This window comes from Periplaneta americana, chromosome 2 (assembly GCF_040183065.1).
Source record: "Periplaneta americana isolate PAMFEO1 chromosome 2, P.americana_PAMFEO1_priV1, whole genome shotgun sequence".
NCBI classification, from domain to species: Eukaryota; Metazoa; Arthropoda; class Insecta; order Blattodea; family Blattidae; genus Periplaneta; species Periplaneta americana.
Window position 1 is genome coordinate 16,869,062 of NC_091118.1, and position 27,407 is coordinate 16,896,468.

At 33.3% G+C, this 27,407-nt stretch overlaps 1 protein-coding gene across 3 annotated transcripts in view; it reads right to left on the minus strand.

The window, feature by feature from the left end:
- Positions 1-7,241: 7,241 nt before the first annotated feature.
- LOC138714401 (uncharacterized) overlaps positions 7,242-27,407 on the minus strand; it is a 513,148-nt gene continuing 492,982 nt past the window's right edge. For all 3 annotated transcript variants that reach the window (XM_069846610.1, XM_069846609.1, XM_069846611.1), the window contains one exon: positions 7,242-23,165. In XM_069846610.1, the coding sequence (XP_069702711.1) occupies positions 23,055-23,165 (111 nt within the window). In that variant the 3' untranslated portion in view covers positions 7,242-23,054. The remainder of the gene's footprint in view (positions 23,166-27,407) is intronic.

The window sequence follows — 27,407 nt, forward strand, 5'->3', positions numbered from 1 at the left end:
ATTGAAATAGGAATGAAAGAAAAAAGTGAACTATAATATGAATAATAATATCTTCTAAAATTTTTGTTAGTGAGAAGTTACTTTTTTAAATATTGGAAAAAGTTGTAAAAATATATTAATGTGAATACAGTGTTCACTTATCTTACATTCATTCATTCATTCATTCATTCATTCATTCATTCATTCATTCATTCATTCATTCATTCATTCATTGATTCTTATGTTCACATTATTGTTCTATTTTATCTTTTTTTCTAGGAAAAAGAACCCACGTCAATGCAAAGTTCCCAAAAATGCACAATAACTTGAATAATAATATTTAACAACTAAACACAGTACAAGTAATATATTTATAAAGCATTATGGTATTTATATCTACAGTTTCAGTTTTTTATCCTTTCAACATAACAAGATATAATGTTTTTTCCCTCTCCTGAAAAAAGCGTTTTTTGACATGGGTTATTTTTCCTTTCAACCCTTCAAGTTTGCTGAGTAGCTGATACTGCTTCAAAGCATTTGCAAAGCAAAGTCAAAAGACGTAAGTCAAAAGACAAAGCAATAGCATTTGTGGAGGTGTATCTCTAACGAGAAATTCCAAATTGTAGAATTTGATACACCTCCACAAATACTATTGCTCTGTCTTTTGACTTCGGTTTGCAAATGCAATTTTTGGATCTAGAAAAGTCAAATTACTTATAGCATCTTGTTGAAGGGGCAGTCTTTTCAAGGACTCATTTAAAGCTACTTGATATAACTCCAAACATCGTAATCTGAACTTTTATTTTGTCATCAGATGCCTTACTTGTAAAAACATTGATAATTCTGGGGACATTTTTCAACTATAATGCATTTTTTATGCGAGGGCGTGGAGCTGTGTCTTTCTAATTCACTGTTACTGGCTTATAGTTCCTTTTTGCAACACAAACATTTTACTTTATAGTGATCATTAGATTTAGCCAACCAACCTTTAAAATGAGGTTCCTCCAACCATGATTCAACGAATTGTTTCCACAAAGATTTCTCACTTTTAAACAACTCTTTCCTGATTTCACGTTTTTTTTTCGGCGTGGGCAGTCCTTCTTGAGGATCACTCATTGTACCAATAAAATAAACATACGCTTAAAATTATCAGTAATTTAAAACTAAGAAAATAAACAGACACTTAAGGGGATCCGGTACGTCCTATCGCAGCTATGTTAAAATCATTATTTTTCATGTAGCTTTTCTCAGAAACTGCTTGATTTTTTTTACACGTTATTGTTACATATACTGACCTGAATGTAACACATCCAATTGAAGGAAAAGTGCATAGTACATTAAATATAATTTTTTTTGTTCCGGTTCAAATTTTAACTACAATTTTCAATATATATCAGTACATAATTATTTTCATAATTTAGATTTATTGAAAATCTCGTGTTAAATTAGGGACAAGGCTTGTGGCAACGTGTTGTGAAAATTTCAAAGTTCTATGTGTAATAGAAGCTGAAAAAGGACTGCATTTTGTAAGAAAAAAAAACAAACTTACAGAAAAACGTTCAAATAATTCAAAATATTAAAAACTTTTATTTTCATTCAAAATATTAAACCTTTTTTTTTTTTCCATATATATTGTATACTGTAATAGTTTCATATATTGAATACTGTAATAGAGAAAAAAATAAGTTGCAATGGAAATCAAGTAGGCCTAATGAAGATTTCAAAAGCATCAGTCCGATTCACAGCTTCCGTTAGTTATCCATTCATTGGATTCATTCACAATATGGGCTGTAAACTTCTGATCTGTGCTGTAAACGGCCGTGATTTAAGCAGTGTCGTGTTCTTGCAAGCATTTGTCTCATTTTAGCACCCTCTACCATGTCCCTAATTAAAAACCTGGCTGCGCCAGTAGCCAAAATTTTTCTGGTAATTTTCGATTTTCCAAAAATAATTGGTGTTAACATGTAGAATTAACCATCCTGAAACCGAAAATCGCTTTTTTGAAATTTTTGTTTGTATGTATGTCTGTCTGTCTGTTTACCTTTTCATGCAATAATGGTTCAAAGGATTTAGATGAAAATTGGAATATAAATTAAGTTCGTTGTAACTTAGATTATAGGCTATATGACATTCAAAACACTTTATTTAAAAGGGGGGTTATAAGGGGGCCTGAATTAAATAAATCGAAATATCTCGCTTATTATTGATTTTTGTGAAATATATTACATACCGTAACAAAAGTTTCTTTAAGAATCATTTCCGATAAGTTTTATTCTATGCAAAATTTTGATAGGACTGATATTTAATGCGATAAATAAGTTTCAAAATTACAATAACAAAGCCATCTAAGGCGGTGTAATGAAATAAAGAACGACTTCGTCTATAAGGGGCCTTGGACAACAACGATCGAAAGCTATGAAACATAGCTTACAGAGTATGTTTCTGTGTTTGTATGAAGTAATATCGGAAGCTAAATTAACCGATTTGTATAATTAATTATTAATTCAGCATTTGAAAGTGGACATAATGCTATAATGATATTACAATAACTTCTGAGTGAATTGAGCACAGGTAAGATTAAAATAGCTTCTTAATTTTAGAGCCAAAATCACCATTACAATCTACAAAAAATTACAATTAATCCACTTTCATAACAGAACTTCAAATAATAATCCAATAATAAATATAAATGTAATCCATCTCCACCAAAACATAAACTGATAAGGTATTCTGTACATTCGTTTCCTGTATTTCTTAAAATAATTTTTATGACCAAATGAGTGGTCTCTGGATCAAAGTGATCGCATTTTAATTTTTTAAATACAATTTCATAATAAACGATTTATCCTTCTATCAAACACGAATGTCCCCTGGATCAAATGTCCTATTTTAATTACATAATTACTTTATATTTATTTCTAACGGGTGCAGCGGAGCGCATGGGTACGGCTAGTTACTAAATATTATTTTGTACACTTCATTCTTATAATCCACGAAATATTTTGTCTGAAAACAGCAATAATCATCGACCATAACCAAATACTTGTATGTATGTATTTATTTACACTGCAAGTGGGCAAGCACCCGGTGGCAGTGGTATATACAATATTAACAATACACAGTTAAAATGATAAGCTATACACAATAAAATTTACAATACATAATACAATTTACAACACATATACAATTTTATACACAATACAATAAGAATACACAATACAATTTAACACAATAATAATAAAACATAAAATAAAACACCTAATTTTACAACACAACCTACATAATTATGTATAGGTCCTACATAAGTTTCAATAGTCTTTCACTTTACTCTCATCTCATTCCCTGTAGTGGCACTATGACGCATTTCACTGACACTTTAGCACACATTTCACTGACACTCTGTAACACATTTCACTGACACTATAGAACACATTTCATTGATGCTATAAATTATCACTGATCGGAACTGTTCACTGCACTGTAAAACCATAACTTCACTGACTCACCTCGCTTCACTGATACAACAGTTCAAATAAGTCAAATAATTGCATTCTTATGCATACTTATAAACAGAACTACATTTAAACTAAACATTTCTAGTCTAAGGCCCTCTTACACGCTATTTTTAAATAATTTACAATTCAAACCAAGGAAGTAAACTCGTCAGGCTAGATAAATACATGTCACCTTAAAAAATTAAATGTTGAATGTCACCTTAATTTTAATTTTCACTTTATACACAACTCTTTAAATTATTCTTGAATCTCCTTAAGGAAGGACAGCCCTCAAAGACCACTGCAGGTAGGTCATTCCAATCATTTATAGTTCTATTTAAAAATGAGAATTTACCTACATCCGTTTTCTGTTTCCTACATTTGATTTTAAAATCATGATCGTTCCTACCATAGTACGTTGGCTTTTCTAACCGAGCTGTTATGTCTACCCATGCTTTCTGACCTAGATGTGCTCTATACAATGATGTTATTCTAGTTTTCCTACGTCTGTTTTCCAAAGTTTCCCATTTAAGTTATTTTATCGTATCGTTCCCATCTTCTCTTTTACCTTTAACAAATTTAGCTGCCCTATACTGGATTCTTTCTAAGGAATTTATCTGATATATTCTATAGGGATCCCAACACGTAGTTCCGTATTCCATTAACGGTCGCACTAATGTTAGATATGCTATTTCCCTCGATTTGGGGCTAGCCTTTCTCAAGATTCTCATAATAAAGTGAAGTGCCCTCCATGCTTTGCCTGTAACATTATCAACATGCTCTCCCCAAGAAAGTTTGGAGTTTAAATACACTCCTAGGTATTTACAACATTGTTCTTGCGGAATTACAACACCACTGAATTCGTAATTAAGACTAGTCTCCTCTCGGGTTTTACAAAATGTTATAGATTTACTTTTAGAACCATTTATTTTCATCCTATGCTTTAACGCCCAGTTGTAAATGTTATTCAAGTCTGTTTGAATAGACTCTACATCTGAATTATTTCTAATTTTTCTATAGATAATGCAGTCGTCTGCAAATAGCCTCACATTTGATGTAATATTCTGGCATAGGTCATTTACGTATATTATAAAGAGTAATGGACCCAGAACGCTGCCCTGTGGCACCCCTGAACTTATATTTCCAATTTCCGATATTTCATGACCTACTCTAACTCTCTGGGTTCTACCTTTCAAGAATTCTTGGATCCATAGCACCACTCTTTTATCTATTCCTAGCCTACTTAACTTATCTATTAATATGTCATGTGGCACCAAATCAAATGCTTTCGAAAAGTCAATCACAACTGCATCGATTCTTCCGCCTCTATCTACCTCTTCAGCTAGATCCTGAACCAGCGACGTAATTTGACTATCACATGAGAAGCCTTCCCTAAAACCATGCTGGCGGTTGTAAAACCAGTCTTTCGCATTTAGAACATGACGAATATAATCCGATATCAAATGCTCCATGACTTTACATACGACAAATGTAAGGCTAATCGGTCTGTAGTTTCCGACATCTAGGCCTAATTTATTTCCACCTTTATGTATGGGTACCACTATAGCTGATTTCCAGTCACATGGAATAGCTGCATTGTTTATGGAAACATGAAATATACGCATTAAGTATGGAATTATGGCCTCGGAACCTAATTTAAGAATCTCTGTAACAATACTATCTGGTCCTCGAGACTTCCGATTTTTTAATTTCGTTATTCTCTCTCTAACCCCTTTGGAAGTTATTTTGAAAGTCGAATTTGGTTCACATTCACGGTCTGTGACACAACCACTCCTATCAGTGGGATTATTATTATTATTATTATTATTATTATTATTATTGAAAACCGAAATGAAATAGGAATTTAATAAGTCGGCCTTTTCTTTGTCATCAGTTATACTTTCTCCGTTCTGATTTCGTAAAAGCACTACTCCTTCATTTTTCCCTTTTCTCCTGCGTACATAATTATAAAACTGTCTCCAATTGTTACTTTCATCTTCTTTTAAAATAGTTTTTAGAAAATTTTCCTGAGCTAACCTTTTTTCACACTCAAGTTTCTTAATTAATTCGATATATTTTTCCCAATGCTCATGGCTCCGTTTACGTTTGCTAAATGCGCGCCTTGTCTTTTTCTTTAAGTAGCGAATATAATTAGTGTAATATTCTGGGTCCGGATTTTTATTAATTATTTTAGAAGGTACACATTTTACTAATGCCTCGAAAATTATACACTTAAATTTATGCCACACATTTTCCATGTTTCCTTCAGTCCTTAGAAAGTCATCATGCTTTTGTCGTAGAAACGTTTGTAATTCATGGACATCGGTTTTGTTAAAATTCCAGACAGACAGTGGACTTGACCTCGGATTTACTGTGTTTTCCCAGAAGATTTCTAATAAGACGCTATTGTGATCACTTATTTTATGAAGACTTTCAGAGTTGACAAAGAGAGAGACAGGTCTTAGTAGGTAAACATCTAAGAGGGCATTGTCACGCGTCGGACCATTTACTACCTGCTTGAAATCTTTACGCCAGATCAATTCATTAACAAGGGTCTGTGCATCTGAATTTGTACCTGAAATCCCGTTCCAGTTAATTTTCGGGAGGTTTAGATCCCCAGCAATTACTACGTTTCGGTCTTCTGATACTGTATTAAGATATTCATTTAGTTTGTGCAAAGTTAAATTGTTTAATTCACTGGGTGGTCTGTAACATGCTATTACATCTAAGGTTTCCCGCCCATTTCTTATCTGAACATTCAATATTTCAACTTCCTCGTGTATCCACAGAAGATTGCTACTTATTTCTATCTTAGTACAAACGAAAACTCCCCCTCCCTTTTCACTTCTATCCTTTCTGAAGACTCTATAATCCGACCTAAAAATTTCCGAGTCATTTATGTCTTCCCTAAGCCATGATTCCGTCCCAATTATTACATCTGGATTATAAACATCGACCAAGTTCCAAAACAGAATAAGTTTATTTCTAATACTTTGGCAATTAACCTGCAGTAGTCTTAGTAGGCCTGTCCTTACTTGAACATTCTGAATCCCCGTGGCACCTCGCCGTCACTGCAGGTCTACGCTGCCCGCGGATAGGTCTTCGACTGCACCGCCCGCTGGTAGTCCCTCGACCCCTCCACCCGCTGGTAGACTCACACCCCCGCTGACCACCGGTAGTCCCATGCCCCCGCCGTCGGCTGATGGTCCTTACTTGGAAGGTTAGGAAGACACGAAGTACAATAACTATTAAAACAAAATGGTTTAACAAATTATTTCTACGATTTACGTACACTGCAAATAATTTAATGATGCTGATTCATGTTGTTATCACAACCTTCTTGAGCTACGAGGGAAACGGTGATTGACTGTAAAAAAATTGCTAACATTTCGAGAATTTAAAACATGTCAATTTGTTTTAAATTCAAGTAATTGTTCAAGATATGAACAATAACCTCGTAAATTTTCAACTTAATTCATTAAGGGACACTCGAGAAAATGAAAAAAAAAATGTAGTTTTTAAGCTGGATGGACCCCCCTTATGCAATTATATTTACAATCTCAAATCATTGGTCTTTTCATTTGCTTGGGAAAACCGGAACATCCAAGCATCCTGGCCAAAGCTGGCAGGGACAAAGGGATATGACTCTGAAAACCGAAACTGTCCCGGCCAAATCAGGACATATGGTCACCTTATATTATGTAAATATTCGGAAGTTTGGACATAAATGAGGGAAAATGTGGAAGAAATGAAAAATATTTATAACAATTTCAGGACTTAAAACTAATTTATTTCAAAAGTGAAGTGCGGAATCTAAAATGTACATATATTTATATACCACCATTTATATTACAACACAGTATACCCACAGGAAATTTTTGTCTTGTCATTGCTTGTAGTTTGTAGTGATGACACTTACAGAAGTACAGTACGTAAACATTTCTAGTAGTAATAATATTATTAATTATATAATAAAATATATAACAGCCTACTACAAATCATGCTATATCACAGACTAGGTATATGATACATGTATATAATATTCACAAATATACAGATGAAATTATTCAATCATTACACATTCGCGAACCTATCCCTAAGTGGACGTCTTCAAAGTGGTCATACATTGAAAGAGCCATGATGGGATTTTAGTAAAGATGGAGGACTGCACATGCATCGAGCCGTGTGACGTTACCTTGATTACAAACAGCAGTATAAGCAATATTTGTGAAAATAATATTTTATTTCGGAATATGTATGATAAGAACTTTCTTGTGTTAAATTTTAACGTACCTTGTTAACATGTTTCGATCTATTTTCGGTCATCTTCAGAACTGGTCGTTGTTGGTCTTGGTGCCTCTTGTTTCCTGTGTGGGTGCGTTCGTAGTGTAGAGTCAAAGAGTGTATGTGTTTTGAAATTGAGTTGTGTGTTGAGAATATCGTTGGGGTGCGTTTTCGTGTGTCTGTATATTTCATATTGTTCTAGTGTGTTGAGTTTCTGGCTTTTTGGTTGGATGTGCAGTATTTCCATGCCTGTGTTGATGTCTCTGTAGGTGTGGTTGGCATTTGTGATATGTTATGCATATGTGGAGGTGCTTTGTAATTTTGTTATGGCTGTGATGTGTTCTTTGTAACGTGTTTGAAATGATCTGCTTGTCTGTCCTATGTAGAAGTTGTTGCAGGTGTTACATTTATGTTTGTATACGCATGTGTGGTTGTATTTGTTTGTTTGTGTTGAGATATTTTTGTAGAGTGTTATTTGTTTTGTATGTGATGTTGTAATTTAATTTCTTGAATGAGGTTGCAATTTGATGTATGTTTTTGTTTTCTTATGTTAGTGTGATGTATTTTTTGTGTTCTTGTGTTTGTGTTGTATTCTTCTGTTTTTTGTGGTTTTGTTTTGTCTTACGTATTATGTTGTCTATTATGTTGGGGTTGTATCCGTTTTCTTGTGCTATGTATTTGATTGTGTTTAGCTCTTCGTTGTAATCTTGTTGGTTCATTGGTATGTTGAGTAGTCTGTGTACCATTGTTCGGAATGCAGCTTGTTTGTGTTGTGTGGGGTGGTTGAATGTGTTGTTGTTGTTCTGGGTTTTCTGTATACTTTGAATGTGTGTTTGTTGTCTACTTTTGTTATTGTGATGTCAAGAAAATTTATGGATTTGTTGTTTTCAATTCCTAATGTGTAGTGTAGCTTTGGGTGTATTTTGTTTATGTGTTGATGTAGGTTTTGGATCTGTCTTTTGTTTCCTTTGTATAGTATTAGTATGTCACATTCCGAAGTGATAACAGTGTTAAAAGTTGTGTAATCAAGATGTACAATATTTTATGTGAAGTCGGGAGCTGGGATTCAAGTTGTCGCTTCTGTAATCTTTGTTATTATCATTATTATTATTTAATGAAGGATGGGTGGAGTGGAGAAAAATTCTCTCTGGCACCAGGACTCGAACTCGGGTTTTCAGCTCTATGTGCTGACGCTTTATCCACTAAGCCACACCAGATTCCAGTTTCGATGCCGGACTGAATCCTCTCAGTTTAAGTTCCACAGTGCATGAGGGTTGACCACTAAAGGGAAACCAAGAGGATTCAATCTGGCATTGGAACTGGGATTCGGTGTGGCTTAGTGGATAAAGCATCAGCACATAGAGCTGAAAACCCGGGTTCGAATCCCAGTGCCAGAGAGAATTTTTCTCCACTCCATCATATGGTAATGCAGAATTTCTGCATGGAAATATCATACATACTTTGGTACATAATAATAATAATTATTATTATTATTACATTGCATTAACATTTGGATGTTTCGTTCAGCATCTTCATCAGCTTATATAGGTATTATCTTCAGTACCTTATATAAGTAAGTACTTTATAAAATCCTATGTTAAATGTGGAGCTATCCAACTACTTATTTTTCATTTATAAAGTATTGCAACTGATTATTTCCAATATCAAGAGAGTCTCTTAAAAGATTTAGTACAATTTCCTGTACATTTGAAAGGTTTCTGCTAAATTGTGAGAAAACATTAATACACAATTTAGTTATAAGACCATGAACATTTGATTTCACACAATCTAAATTCTTCTTCTTCTTTTGCCTGACAAGTGTTAGCCCACAAGGCCTGTTACGGTCTCACATAAAATTTTTACGCCATCTCTTAGCAGGACGACCCACAGATCTTTGGCCATGTGGTACATAATCATAAATTGTCTTTGGGAGTCTACTATTACCCATTCTTTCCAAATGATGTTTCCAATTAGACTGATATTGAACAATGTAATCTAAAACTGGTTGAGCTTTTAGTCCCTTTAAAATTTCACAATTTCTTTTCAGATCCCATTTAGTATAGCCCGCTGTTCTTCGCCTGAATCGCATTTCACAAGCCGTTATTCTGCTTTTATCTGCTTTCCTCAGTGTCCATGCTTCACTGCCATAGCTGAGCATCGGTCGTGCCACTGTGTTGTAGAGACGTATGCGGGTGTGTTTCTGAACCAAGGATGGTTTCATCACACTATTTATAATGCCCATAGCTTTTGTGTATTTATAAATTTTCTGTGATATGTCCAATTCTTCAAAAATGGAAAGATTGTAACCTAAATATGGGAAACTATTACATCTTTCTAATATTTTATTATCGAGACAAATTTTACTTTGTATTGGATATTTCCCACAGAATGCCATAATTTTTGTTTTATCTGTTGAAATTTCCATATTGTATGTGGCTGCTACTTGCTGAAAATTACATATTGACAATCTAAATTAATTTATTTTAATTGTTGTCGGTTAACTTCCCGCCAAATCATGTTGTGGCTTATGGCGTGTGTGGCAGACAGAATCAAGAATTAACATTAGTGAATTTAGGTTCTATTTACATGTTTACTATTTTCACTTTTTGTGAGGTTTCCATGTTCTATTTCATTAATCTTCTTTCAGATATGTCTAAGGTTATAAATGGCATTCTTTGTCGTACAAGAATGGCAAAATGAATAAAAATAAATAATTTAATATTCTACTAATAAAAAGTGTAAACTTCGCAAATATTTGTACATAGTAATGAGTAATTATAGAAAGAAACAAACATCCTTATGTGTGATTTCTTCTGTGTACTGATGATCTATTGACTATTTTAACTGTTATGCATTATCAAAACTTCCACATGCTCCCTAGTGCTCATGTACTCAAGGTAACGTCATTGTGCAGAACTGCATGGAAACTCTTCTGGCATTCACCTTCATCATTACTATAATCCCATCATGGAAAGAACTATTCTACAAGAAAACAGCGAATCCTGCCAACATACGTTTCTTAGAACATAGAAGAGGCAACGGCAAATAAAACAGAAATATAACTTCATTTGTTGCACAGAAATTCAGTTTTATCATTTAAAACTAGGCCTACATAGAGTTTTGAGGTTATTATTGCATTGTATGAATATAAAATTATTTAAAATGTTCCTCCCTACCTTATACATTATTAGTCCCTTGTAATGCAACCTGAATGCCTCTTCTTGGCTCCTAGATGCATTGCTGCTGACAATATTGAAACTATTTCTTGTAGTCAAGATTGCAGACAAAGTGTTTTGAAATGTTTAAAATTTATTTTATTTGTAAACACAAATAATTTAATGTGTAGTATATTGATACACTAAAGGTAACTGAATTAGATTATGTAATCCTGGTAAACATAATTTACTTCAAGTAAATTTTCTTATTGTAATTGAAATTGTACAATAAAGTATTACATACTGGTACCAGTAGGTATAATGTTCAATTCTAAATGACCAAAGCAGGGTTGCCAGATTCTCTCATCAGGAATTCAAGATAGGTATACTGTGTACTATCTTAACATGACTACATATTCGAATTAATTCAATTTGTAATAGGCCTACAACTGATTTTATTCGTTTTATGTATTTCAACTACCCAGGGGCCTAAACTTTTAATTTTGTTAAGGTACATTTTTGCTAGATTATGAAATTTCCTTTGAATTATTGATGAAGCCTTAAAAAAAATAATGTCATAGTACAGAAAAAAATGTATGAAACATTGTATAAATCCTATCAATAATAAATCAACTTCCAAAGAGAGTAAAGAATAATGATACTATATACAGTGACATTAAAAACTTAAAAAGTTTTTGATGTCGCTTTAATATCTAATATATACTACAGTATTACTTTACTTACAAATGGCTTTTAAGGAACCTGCAGGTTCATTGCCACCCTCACATAAGCCTGCCATCGGTCCCTATCCTGTGCAAGATTAATCCAATCTCTATCATCATATCCCATCTCCCTCAAATCAATTTTAATATTATCCTCCCATCTACATCTCGGCCTCCCCAAAGGTCTTTTTCCCTCCAGTCTCCCAACTAAGACTCTATATGCATTTCTGGATTCGCCCATACATGCTACATGTCCTGCCCATCTCAAACGTCTGGATTTAATGTTCCTAATTATGTCAGGTGAAGAATACAATGCGTGCAGTTCTGTGTTGTGTAACTTTCTCCATTCTCCTGTAACTTCATCCCTCTTAGCCCCAAATATTTTCCTAAGAACCTTATCCTCAAACACCCTTATCCTCTGTTCCTCTCTCAAAGTGAGAGTCCAAGTTTCACAACCATACAGAATAACCGGTACACACAACACAAATTCCACAATTTGGGATATCTGGCCGAAATCTATGGCTGCCCACTAAGATCCAGAATACAATGCAGAGGTTAAATTAAAAATACAATATGATTGCGGAGAGAACTGTTTTATAAATTCTAACTTTCAGATTTTTTGACAGCAGATTGGATGACAAAAGCTTCTCAACCGAATAATAACAGGCATTTCCCATATTCTATGTTTAATTGTTTTTATTTCAGTACATCCCAATAGGAGGTGTCAGGCAGCGTTGATGACAGCTTTAGGATATTACAAAATTAATAAGGAATTTTAACAATAATTTTATAGAAATGAGCAAAAAATTATATTTTTATATATACTCATATTCATATATGAGGCGTTCAGAGCTAAAGTGGATTAAGTCACCTATTTTCATAAATTGAGTTTAATTCATTTTCTGATTATCTGAAGTTGGATCTTTTCCGAGCAGCAATGGATCAAGTCTTAATGCCAAGCATTCGCCGGTAGGTGACACCAGTCACTTTTGGCTCAGATTATTTGTTCACGATGTTCTGAGCCATAGTGAATCAAGTCACCAAAGCGTTGCATCAATTAACATCACAATTGTTTATATTTTATAAATCTAGAATTTGAGAATGGAGCAATAAAATTATTGCTAGTGAAATTAGATAATCCACTAGAGCAAGTTGACCTTAAGGGAAGACTCCACTGAAAATCATGAAAATTTTTCCAAATTTTTTTAGCTATTTCACTTATTCAGAATTTATATTTTCATATCCCAAATGGATTCAGCTCAATTCTGATTACAAATACTCGTATGTTTACACTTTTTAAATTAAGGCTGGAAGGGGGCGTGGAATTTAAAGAGCTGTCAAAATTGTTTTTCATCGAAGAATTCTTCTTTAAAATTTCTGATTACAAATCTAGTAACTTTTTGTTGGCTCCCTGAAGTTACTAGATGAATGTAGCGGAGGTGAATATTAATTTACATAAATATTCATTTTATTTTCAAATCTATTTTTCTGTGTTCATTTCTGTTGATTCAACACCAACTTTCTTATGCCAAATATTAATCTATCTGGATGAAATTTTTACTGCAAGTATTTATGAGGTAGCTGCATGTTTCTATGCATTTATTTTGTGAGAAATGCTGCTAGTTTATTTTATTAATATTTTTCTTAATGCTGCTAGTTTATTTTATTAATATTTTTACTGCAAGTATTTATGAGGTAGCTGCATGTTTCTATGCATTTATTTTGTGAGAAATGCTGCTAGTTTATTTTATTAATATTTTTCTTAATGGTGCTAGTTTATTTTATTAATATTACTAGATTTGTAATCAGAAATTTTAAAAAAGAATTCTTCGATGAAAAACAATTTTGACAGCTCTTTAAATTCCACGCCCCCTTCCAGCCTTAATTTAAAAAGTGTAAACATACGAGTATTTGTAATCAGAATTGAGCTGAATCCATTTGGGGTATGAAAATATAAATTCTGAATAAGTGAAATAGCTAAAAAAAAATTTGGAAAAATTTTCATGTTTTTCAGTGGAGTCTTCCCTTACGTCCTATTATATCAAAACTACGTCTCATGGACTTGATCCACTTTAGCTCTGAACGCCTCATATGAGGCCTCATCGTCATCACTGAATAATCAATGACTATGAGTAGTTATACTGTAGATGCATATTATTTTTCTAATCTTTTTGACATTCCGTGACAAACATAACTGAATCCAGGACACAAGACACACCATTAAAACCCAGGACAATTCAAGACATCTGGCAACCCTGCCAAAGACCAAAACTATTCTCCACTGTAGGCAGATTTTCACATAATACAGTATGTCATCAATTCACATGTACATATAAATTTGTAATAACTTCTCAGAATAGGACACACAGATCCATGCCATAAGCTGTGGTGGGGGAGGCTTCAAAAAGGAATGTAACAGTAATATTTTATTGTTATCATCATCATTATTTTCCATGTTACATTGCATATGGCAAGAATAACACATACTGGTAAACTTACTGACCCACCAGTTAAAATCTATTATGTTTTGAGTTTATTTTCTTGAAAAATTCACAAAAGATGCACAACTTGTCAGTTACATTCATGGTTCTTATATAATATACATGAAAATCAGATCATTTCAAGTCCGTATTTGTCACAGACATGTTTCACAAGGAAATGATCATTTCTTCTCGGTAAATATTACACTGTTTTAGCTTCAAAATTCATTCTAAGGAAATCTTCACATTGTGCAGACAAGTGGTTCTCAAACACTTCTTAAATTAATGAAAGAATTCCAATTATTTTAAAGATAAAGGTTTAATACGTTTTCCATTTGTAATTGATTGTTATCGAAGTCATAATAAAAGTTACAATCATCTCCAATATGCAAGTCTATTAGCCTTAAAGATAGTTTCATTGCCATCTGAAATTAACTGTCTGTCCGTTTTGTTTTTGGTGGCACCAAATTTTTTTTTATCCCCATATGGTTTCCGTGCGTTTTTTAAAGCAAGACGTAAAGCGCTGCAGCAAGACCATTCTTTTGTTACATTTGCTTCACCGTCGCTGCAGCAGTGCTGTAGCAAGTGTGCAGCAAATCAAAACTTCGCTTTACGAGTTTGCTGCACGATCCATCATGGCGGAATGTGTGTTTTGGTCTTTTGCAACGTTTATTATTGTCAAAATCGTCTAGTAATAATAATTCTATGTCATTATCATGGAAGTCGACACTATTTAACATGTTCGGTTCTTTTAGGGTTAAATTTATTATGGCAGTAATAGAAGCCAATATTAATTGTCCACCATTTTGCAGTCAGTTGACCTACTTACCTTTTTTTTTCGACCCTCATTTTGCTGCAGCAAAGGCATGAAGTGCTTTACCGAAGCGCTTTAAAAAAAAACCCATGGTTTATAGTAAATTTTATGTTTTTTTAATTCTACAACCTGCAATCCTATACAAATGTTGTCATTACTAGTTTCGACTTCCATCACTTCTATATTTATGCTGGTAACATTATTTAAAAACTAAAAATTTTATTCCTGATTCTCCAAGAAGTACAACAATGGCTATCTTTAGACTAGTAACTGGACATCCCTGTTTGGCAGCATATCTCTGCAGAATTGGAATTTATACATCACCAAAATGTGTTCTCTGCAGAGATGATGATTTTAGCACGTAATGAACTGCAAAGCTATCAACATATCACATAAAAGTGTTCATAACGTCACAGACTGGCATATTAGAAAACAAATTAAGAAAATCCAATGTTCTGAGCATTTTATTAATTAATTAATATTATTTTGTTGTGATGTCATTACTTATTTTTTTTCTTATGACATGTCACCAGCTATTTTAAGAAGAATTTCATCTATGCTTATTGCAGATATAATTGATCTTTTTTAAAGAAATTAATGTAGGCTTGACATAAAAATCTACGATTGAAGGCCTCTCCAGAAAAAGGACGTAACATCAGATTCTTGACATATGTTGTTGTTCGATGAAAGAGTAATGGAACCGAGAAAAATTCTCTCCGGCGCCGGGATTTGAACCCGGGTTTTCAGCTCTACGTGCTGATGCTTTATCCACTAAGCCACACCGGATACCGTTCCATTACTCTTTCATCATATGATGATGCAGAATATCTGCATGGAAATATCATATGTACATCGGTACATTAAAATAATATATATGATATGCGTAAATCACTTTGTGATTTAAGACGGTGCTTATTCCGTCGGATCCCAGCAGACTAGTCACTCATAATGAGTGCACCTCAGCACATGTGTGGACTTCAGTCCTACGTTCATAGACATCTATGACGTAGTGCAGAGGGCGGCCACTAGAGGGAACCCAAGAGTTGGAGCTTAATCTGAGACGATTCTGTCCGACGCCGGGGTGGTATCCGGTGTGGCTTAGTGGATAAAGCATCAGCACGTAGAGCTGAAAACCCGGGTTCAAATCCCGGTGCCGGAGAGAATTTTTCTCCATTCCATTACTCTTTCATTGTATGATGATGCAGAATATCTGCATGGAAACATCATATGTACTTCGGTACATTAAAATAATATATATGTTGTTGTTTTCTAATGCCAGGCGTTTGACAATAAAGTCATTTGACCTCTTGCACTCCAATATTTTTCGAAGATATTATCATGACCAGCCACTGAAGCACAGATTTTGAGGTGTTCCGAATCCATTTCTCGGTTTGAGTTGCACAATGGGCAGCTAGGGGACTGATGATGTAGATGGAAAAAGTAATTATAAAGAATTTATTTATAGTCATGAATTATTGCGTTCTATGGCTGTATTGCGTTCTATGTTCAGTCGAATGGTTGTGACATTAATATAAGCATAATGAAATATGTCCTTAAGTTATTTTCTTTTCTCCTGAAACATGAATTACAGTTTTTTTCTTTGGTCACATCCATAATTATTGGCAAATATTTTTTTCATATTTGCTGAGCCACTTGAACGTGAACATAAATAATAATAAAAAAATCGAGATGAAAGAGGCCCACAAAGATTACGTATTAAAAAATACACAGACCAGCTTTTATTGAATTATTTTATTTTATTCTAAGATGTTTCTAAATATGTGTGGAAAGTCTGGAATATCACACTAATGCATCGTTTACAATGACGCGACACAACACAGCGACGCGACATTATATAAATTATGGCCCAATAGGAAATCAGATTTCCATGACGTCACGACGCAGATCGCAAATTGAGTTAACTTTTACCGTGCAACGTTACCAGAATGCATATGTGTTTTGTTTATGACGGCGTCGTCTGCAACAAAATTGAATACTTTTTCAGATGAGATGTTGATAGAATTGGTTAAAGGATGCCCTGAATTATACAGAATGAACTGCGAGTAATGTCATTAATTTCTAGAGGTTATTATTTAGGATATTTCAAACAAAAAAGTTTAATCTTCATCTTACGATGTTTGGTGACGTATACATGTCCGTTGATGTGACATATTAATGAATTTAAATACTATTTATCCATGACCATAACGAAAAACATGCCGTTAGTAAATACTTTTGCGTTTGTAAAGTAGGCTTTTATTCAACATTACTTTACTTCACTAGTGAGATAAAGACTTTACCTCACAGTTTGAACTTTATCTCACAGTTCATTAGTATTTTCCTAGTACCCGGCTACACATGTATACTTTTCCATTGAACTATTACTCAAGAAGTTAATATATTAGTTACTAGATGTCACTACCTCTACTTCTTTATTACCATTTCTTAAATATACATACACTCAATCTCCTTCTCTTTTCTCTGTCTGCTACGTCGTAATTTGTACATTACATCCATATCTAATATGCATCTTTTTAAAATTTTGTAATAATTTACCTTTTGGGATGTGAGGAGACTTGAACCTGCGAAGTTGGGATTATAGGATTTTAAAACAACATGCGTTAGCCAACTGAGCTACACAGGCACAATGAGTAATTAAGTTTTAATATTCCTCTTAAGTTTACAGAAGTAAAATGTGAAATTATTTTAATCACATTAGTCCCATGAACACTTCTAAATAATTCCTGAAACTTCAAAAAGACGAAAATACACGTTTAAAGTGAAAAAATATATATTAAAATTATATAATTAATTATAATTTGTTATTTATCCTACGCCTTAGATACCATTCTTCACTAATCATGGCCTCCTACATCATGGCCTACCTAGTACACGTATCGATTCTAAAATCCATGCCATGATATGTGATTACATGAGGACTTATTTTCAACATATTTTCTTTTATAAAACATAATTTTTCGTTATGGTCATGGATAAAATTACATATGGTACTTGTGAGCGTGATCTTTATTGCGCTCGTGTAATTTAAGCACTCGGCTGATGCCTCGTGCTTAAACCTTTCCACTCGTGCAATAAAGATGCACTTACCTCACAAGTACCATAAATAACTATTTAGTCACAATCATGCCATAGTATGAAAGAAAAATTTCACAACCTCGAGCGGGAATCGAACCTGCGACTTCCTGTAGCTCAGTGGTAGAGCGCCTGACCAGAGAACAGGAAGTCGCAGGTTCGATTCCCGCTCGAGGTTGTGAAATTTTTCTTTCATACTATGGTATGATTGTGACTATAATAGTATTTAAATTCATTAAAAAAGTTTAATATAATTTTGCTCGTTTTTGCTTCATTTTCGAAAAAAAAAAATTATTTTATGTGAAACATTTCATGGCGTATTTTGGGAAAGCTATTGAATTAACTTAAGTCCCAATATGCTTAGTCAATTTAAGAGAGCAGTGTATTATGATAAAAAAAAAAATAGTTTTTGTCGTTTAAATATGCAGAAATTTCATCAGAACAATTGTAAATTTTCGTTCTGAAAAGGAATTTTAAAACTTTACATTTGTTAGATCAAATTTCTGCGTATTTATTATGAAAATACAGCGCTCTCTTAAATTTACTGAACATATTGGTAATTAAATCAATGGTTTTTCCAAAAGACGGTAAGACATGTTTCATATAAAACAGTTTTTATCTTGAAAAGGAAGCAAAACGAAAACAATAATCATATTACTTTTTTGTTTAAAATATCTCAAAGAATAATCCTATGAAATTAATGACATTATTTACGGTTCACTCTTTATATTACTGTTTGTGTACATGAAATAGACAAATATTTGCATCCATGGCTCCCATGAAGTTCGGAAAATTTACTTTTTTCCAATATCCTTCTTCCACCTTCGTGAAATTGTCCTCAGAGAGCTTCCATTTAATGAGTTTTTTTTTTTATTTATCCCAGATTACAGGACTTGTTTCTAAAACTAATGGACATTGTGAAAGTTGCAATATGAAAATCGTAAAGAGAGAACGTAGGGAGAGAACCAAGTTCTTAAAGGGAAATCTAACCTCAAAGTTACGCTTAGATGCTCTGCTGGATGCCTCCCGCAATGGGTTTTTTTTATATTTGAGGGCCAATGATATGCAGGAGATCATCAAATTGCGAAGATGTCATTCGCATATAGTTATGATATGTTGATTTCTTCTACTCCAAAAATAGAGAAGGCGGGCATCGTTTCATTTTAAGATTCCTAATCAACACGAACCAGCGATTCAAGTTGCGGAATTGTGAACATCAGTCCGCGACGCGATACTACGATGTCGCATCGCATGTCGCAGATGTCGCGTCATTGTAAATTAAGCATAAGGATCGTTTGCATATCAAACACTTTTGTTGGGAGTAAATACTTCAGTTTTGGAAAATATAGCTAAATCAACTGATGCTCCAGGATGTGCAAAACCTCTTGCTAGTGGTGGATATACTGTTAAAACTATACCTGCTTTTATTTCTACTATATTTCTTGACAATAAAAGGGTACCAGTAAGTGCTCCGGATAAATTCGAGAATGCCAAGACAGCTTTTGATTTGGTGAACAAGTAATAGAACCTGTGAATTCATTTACTTATCTCGGAAGTATAATCACTCAATCGGGAGAAACATCGGAGGATGTTATGAACAGAATTAAGAGAATCAGATCAGACGAATGTCAAAGATTACAAATATTGATGAAACGAAATTGCTAAATTTTTAACAATCGTCAACTTGTGTTGATGACGATGAGTGAAATCTTTCGTAACAGTAAATCTGCTCATAAACAGCTGCTTAGCTAAAGTGATGAGAACCACTTCATGTAACACTAAACTTTTCTTTCATTAACACTTCACTACTATTCACAACACTTTAAGAACTTATCATCACAGTCAGTCACCATATTATTATCTTTCCCATCTGACTAATAACTAAAATAAAGCATGTTTACCGTTGTTATCTACAAATAAAATCGGGTGGAAGGGTGGAAATTAATATTGGTTGTAAGTTCATTTGGGTAGCTATTTCACAACTCTATGTTTAATCTATTTACTTTATATATATTATAAATATAATTAATGAAGCAATAAAAGACTTATCACAAGATATATATGTATATTTTATACAAGTTTGTATAGATATTAAAAAAGATAAAGTACCTACTATTTCGTAAAATAAAACTAATGTATACCGTAGTAGTCAGCCTTTTCATATGATTTTTCCATCACTCTTCCTGGGTTCCATCGTTTTTATTATATTTTCCGCTGATAGTGTATCTATTCCGTGAGATGAAGTATAAATAACTGAGGTCCTATAATAATATTAATAATTATTAAACATCTTAAAACATTTAAAGATTGTTTTATTTTATTTGTTCACTGCCCTAGTCAGAGAGACAGGGCTGTCATGGATATCACCCATTTCCCATTCCACAGAACTGTTCAGAAAAAGAAAATGGTTGACCTGCAACCTTTCAAATATTGTCCCTGAGCCTAGAATAATTCAACATGTCATGAATTTCTTGAAACAAAGTTCTGAGATATCAGTACTTTAAAACTTACTACATAGTATTTTGAAGATCTGAGATATAGATGAAACAGCAAAAGCAGAACATATTCTGTACCGGTACTTTTATATTACTGATCAGATTTGCTATATAACTTTCTAATTTCATTTCAAGGAACTAATCTTTCATATACTTACAATATTTTATTTTGCAATATTGTGATTTCCTTTTAAATGTGAAATGTTCATGTGTTCGACATTAGAGAAATCTAGCCACAATTTCTGTTAATATAGTGATGTCATTAATTACAGTAGGTCTTGGATGAAAAAATAATAAGATATATTTAAAACAATGTAGTATTTAATCCAACAAGCCATGATAAAAGCACAGTCTAGTATATACAGTCACGAAGTTCAATACGTAGGGAATATGCATCCATAAATAGTTGCTAACCACTAGGATCGCTACTGTTGCCTCATCACAGACAATGTGAAATAGTACCAGTACAGTCTATTGTTTCTAGTACTCTCAACAACTCAAGCTTCGTGACTGTATATACTAGACTGTGATAAAAAAACAAAGGGGAAACAAATGAATGTCACTAATTTTTTTAACGTGTAAAAGCTAAGTGAAATATTCAACTTAATTTTAATTTAGTCACAAATTATTATTCCTACACTAATGGTGTCATTAATAAACGTGGGAAGAAACTGTTAATCTGATACAGTCTAATTCTAAAACATTTAATTGTGTTATTAATTTCCAAATAAATCCAATTCTCTGCAATGACAGAAATGTATGCTACAGAATTAACAATGCATTAAAAAATATATTTGTTTATTCTACAGTCAATTGTTTTTATTTCTGTTATATTTAACATCGAGTCTCATGGAGACATAAAATCAAATAAAATTATACATTTTATATATATATATATATGCTTTATATTCCAAATAAAATTGTTGATACATAGGGAAAGACAAACGAAGTCCTACATTTTAAAATTGTATTTAAATCTTTTTAACTTGCTAAAGAAAATGGAATAGCTGTTAGTGCATTTTTCGATGTATTATTTTTTAGTCTTTTAACATTTTTCCTTATAAAATCTTCCATGAAATATAGAGAGAAGATAGCATTAACAAACAATTGATTTCCCATGATAAGTCTCTATCTATGACATAATAAACTGTGTTACACAATGTATATGAACACAAGAAAAATTCTAACAGAAGAATTTTTGTTCTTCAACTCAGATCTTCAAAATAGTAGACAGTTTTATCACAACATTTATTTCAACATTCAGTAAACACTAATATCTGTAAATTCTGCATTCAGATATTTCAACTGGAGTTCCTCTAGTCAAGAAAGTGCCATTTCGAAATAGGCCATCGATGTTTATATACATGTAGTATTTATTTTATTGATATAATGACAGACAGTTGCCTCAATGTTGTATGTAGTACCTATAGATAGTTACTAAATTGAAATTTAAAATAATCGGCAAAATATTTAAGAATAACTATGACTATTTGTCTACCACAACCACTGTCATTATATCTGGTGTATATGATTCTTGTCTAGTTCCAGCCAAGTGACCAATCACAACTCTTTTCCATTCTTATTCTGGCCTTTAGGGGAGAGGCAACAAAAGGGAAATTTATCTGTCAGATCTGTTACCAAGAGTTTTGGTCCATTCCTGGGGAATAGCCCTTGGTAACGGCATATATTATTTTAATGTACTGAAGTACATATGGTGTTTCCATGCAGATATTCTGCGTCATCGGTACATATGTACTTCAGTACATTAAAATAATATATATGATATGCGTAAATCACTTCATGATTTAAGACAGCGCTTATTTTGTCGGATCCCAGCCAATCAGTCACTCATAACGAGTGCACCTCCGCACATATATGGACATTAGTCCTACGTTCATAGACATCTATTACGTAGTGCAGAGGGCGGCCACTAGAGGGGACTCACGAGGTGGAACTTAAACCGAGAGGATTCGATCCGACACCGGGATGGGAATCCGGTGTGGCTTAGTGGATAAAGCATCAGCACGTAGAGCTGAAAACCCGGGTTCAAATCAAGAATTTTTCTCGTTCCACTACTCTTTCATCTTGATAACGGGTTTGAGAGATGAGTTTTCTCTCTTACAATAATTATTCTTACTCAGTCATTACATCTGAGTTGTAATTGGTCAGAATTATAAATAAAGTTACCTTGTACTGCTACCATAACACCCCCACTAGTCCAGTGACAAAGTGACAAGCAGCCCAGCTGTCTGTACTTGTGTCAAACACCTTCTTTAAGTTAGATAGTATACAAATAGGCCTAGAAACACTCCTTCCCTGAATGTATATCTCTTCTGTATGTCTTATTGACGTATATCCAGACCTTTACTACATCATTTATTTTATCATCTGGTTAAAACTATTCAAGCACTTACACATTTTGACTTGAAAAGATCAACTCCAGTATTATTCTATATAAATCAAATTTTTACGTTGCAGATTCTGTGGAATGATTTGAAAGAGGTGCTGGCTGGCAACTCTTGTCTGTGGCTGAAATCATCACAGCTTCGTGTGCTTCACATTATCAGTCCAGTAGTTCTGGATGGTCATGGCCTCCAGACTGTTCAGAAATGAGTCATTGTCCAAGCTGTACATCTCTTCAGAGTTTTCCTGAAAGCAAATTTAAGTCACATTACAAATACTGATATAGATATCTGTATGATAAAGACAGCTCTACTGGAGAAGTGATTAATTATATCCAGTGCTGTCATGGTAATTTTTTTCTTGGCTATATGCCCCACCCCTTGTTTTCTCCCTTGAAATATATTTTATGCTCGACCATGCCGAAATGTAGTAATTATACACCTGGTAGCAGCCCTTTAATTGACCTTATTAAAGTACACCTATTCATTAAAGTTCACGTGTTCCACCAATCAGAAAATACCATTGTGGCAATATGAAAGCGCAAGTATCGATTATTCTCGGATATGCAATGCAGGAGTTTTGCGACAATTTTAGTAGACGCTGGCGGCGACATCACAACATTGAAATGTCACGGAGGCTGGAAATCCAATACTGTCGCAGAAGGTTATGTTGAAGAATCGATCCAAAATAAAACTGAAATCTCAAATGCAATATTAAACTCAGTCGAAAAAAACAACACACAAATTAACATCAATTCACAGTCATCTTCCAGCCTTTCACAAAGCACATTCCCGCAAATTCATTTCACCAATTGCACAATAAATCACCTATATTTGAAATAAAATCAGTTCTGTTACTATAATAATTAGCGTTAATTGTAAATAATATTCAAATAAATTCAATTTGTCATCACGTTTTTCAATGTCTAATTCAATTTCAAGGTTGTATCAAGATTAATGTTTATTTTACTCTCTAGATTATATCAAGGTCAATGTCTACATTTGTTTCTCGGAAAAAATCAATACTTTCGCGTCTGTGCACATCTCACAATTTACGAGGTATTGCAGAAGGTCAGTTCCACTCCTCAGTCAGATAAGAATAACATGAATATTTATGAATAATTTCAAGTTAGAAATATGGTCGAGCATAAAAAGTCGTATGAAACTTGACCATAATGGTAATTAAGACGCTCGTATGAAAATTATGAAACTCGCTTGTGCTCATTTCATAAACATACTCGCGTCTTAATTATTACCATTATAGGTTGATTGCATAATGTACTATTACTCTCCTCTCTCTATCTCTGCGACTGTCATTTAATGATTTTATTAATATTAAAGAATGCATCATGTAGCACCACCGTAGATGCACACTTGTTTCGATGAATCTTGGAGTGTGTATTTTCAGGACTTCTTATTTTTCAACCATTATTTTATATAATTCTGGATTCCAGTGCTGCAGAGGTGGACAATTTTTGTTTAAGAACATCAAACAAAATACATTAGGAACAACAAGAGATGATTTAAGATCTGTACAGATTTCCACGTACAAAAATTAGGCACCCATATGCCGTATGACTCGGTACAGACAAAATTAATTAAAAAAAATTGTAGGTTCTCATACAATGTATGGGTCTGTATGGCCTCCATGACAGTACTGATTATATCCTTATCACAAAAGTGGTTAGGCCAATGTGCTCCCATGCTCTGGTAATGGAGAGAGTGTGTTATCGGTGATCTGAGGCAACGCAAAATCATTTCCACATATCTTGTTTAAGAAGAATCATCCACCTTTGAGCATTATAAGCATTGACAAAATGAAATAATTTTATCTCAGAAAACACAGAAAATGTATTAAATTCAGAATTGTTGTGATAAATATTTACCACCTCTATTTTAAGAAAGAATATTAACATATAATTTATAGTTATCAGTAATTACATGTTTTGTATTTGTATTTATTTACATTCAATGGTATTCATACATTGCTTCAACAACTGAATAGACTACAGCGGAGTATAGTGAACTTTATGTTGTTAGCAAACAGCTGAATACATTAAGAAGATTGATTGGTACATTGCTTCACACCTAGAATATAAAACATGTCAAAACAATCTTAATAGTTGTACTACAAAGTTTTAATTATAGTCACAGTCTAGTTAAAATATATACAGAAAAGTTTTAAAATATATTTGTACAACACAATGGGTTAATATCAATACTTAATACAAGACATAAATATTCATGAAGCATTGTTGAATGTCATAAATCATCTATGGAATAGAAATTAGGTACTTCTTTAATTTGGTCCTAAATAATCTTATGTTTTGAGTTTCATTTTTTATATCCATAGGGAGACTATTAAAATTTTTACTGCCATATAATGCACTCCTTTTTGATAGCACGATAGACTTGCCGATGGAGTATGAAAGTCATTTTTGACGCGTATTTATGCTATGAACTACTGAAATAATTACAAAGTTTCTACGATTGAATAGGAGGGAGTTTATTAATGAAATAAATATACTGACAAGCCATGGGCATTATTTGTAGTTTTTTAAAATGGTCCTACACAATTCCCTAGATACTGTTTTTTGTAGTAGGAATGTACTTTTACTTTGTGTAGAATTTCCCAGAATATTATTCGAAAACTCATTATGGAAGTATGCAAAGTATATTATTTTTAAGGTATTGATATTTAGAATTTCTTGCATAGATCTAATAGCAAAACATGCTGAATTTAGTTTGGGGATAATTTGTTTAATATGTTCAACTCAGGTTGGAAAATATTTCTCACCTAATTTCCATAATTCTCAACATATTTTTATGATTCCTTTTTTTGCAGTAGGAATGTACTTTTAATTTCTGTAGAATTTTCCCAGAATATTATTCGAAAACTCATTATCGAGTGGAAGTATGTAAAGTATATTATTTTTAAGGTAAGGTATTATATTTAGAATTTCTTGCATACATCTAATAGCAAAACATGCTGAATTTAGTTTAGGGATAATTTCTTTAATATGTTCAAATGCAGGTTGGAAAATATTTCTCACCTAATTTCCATAATTCTCAACATATTTTTATGATTCCTTTTTCAATCTATTCTTAAATCTTGAATATAGAAAATGTACCAGAATCTTTTACATATGTATGTGGTTTTCTTTCATGAGTATGTACTGAATTTTGTAACTTTTAGGATAGTTAATATTTTATACTATTTAAACTACTCATATTACAAAATGACTCTGATAATGTACCGGTATTGTATATGTAAAAGAACTTATCAAAGCCAAAGGAGGTCAATTTGATACAGTGAAATATGGCATACGGTATGACAATGAACTGTCCTGGGCCCTTAGTGTTAATTTTATGTGTAAATAATATATGGGTAACAATATAATATAAATATCATCTCTGACGCAGACAGGATAATAGCAAGTTATTGAAGAAGAAAAAATTAATTGTTGGTCCAAGATATGGTTTCCACTTCTAATGACATTATGTTTTAAATTTAGTACAATATAATATGGGAAAAACGAACTTTGAAAGATTTGAACTTCTGAAAAAAAATGAGCAGGGTGAAGCAAATGTCTCTGAAAATAATGAAATATAACGCAGGCTAATAAGCATCTACTTCTGGGGATATAGGTGCATAAAAACTTAACTTGGGCTAACCATATACAGTATGTATGTAGAAGGGCTCAAACTGGAAAGCAGCAGTGAAGGTTACGCCTAGGTATATCTGAAGGAAGATTTTTAGCACTGCATGCTTAAATTGCGCATCACGCAAGATAAGAAGGCATTATAGTAGTATGTAACATATTTCAGCACATGTTTTATGGAAGAATGCTTTCAGCTGAAATGATTATTCTGATATCTTATTTCAAAATGGCATTCCAAACAGAATGGAAACAAAAAGGTAATATGCTAACCCACCACTGTGTTTCCAATTGTGTGTGTATGTATGAGTGAATGAGACAGGGAAAAAGACTGAGTCAGATTGGAGTAGAGACACAGGGAGACAGGGAAAAAGACTGAGAAAGACAGGAATAGAGGGAGACATGAACAAAGACAGACACAGATAGGGATAGATACATAAAGAAACAGAGACTAAGATTGAGAAAGAAAGGAATAGAGAGAGACAGGGACAAAGACTGAACAGGACAGGAATAGAGGGAGACAGGGACAAAGACAGATAGGGATAGCTACATAAGAAACAGAGACTAAGACTGAGAAAGAAAGGAATAGAGAGAGACAGGAACAAAGACTGAACAGGACAGGAATAGAGGGAGACAGGGACAAAGACAGATAGGGATAGCTAATAAAAAAACAGAGACTAAGACTGAGAAATAAAGGAATAGAGAGAGACAGGAACAAAGACTGAACAGGACAGGAATAGAGGGAGACAGGGACAAAGACAGATAGGGATAGCTACATAAAGAAACAGAGACTAAGACTGAGAAAGAAAGGAATAGAGAGAGACAGGAAC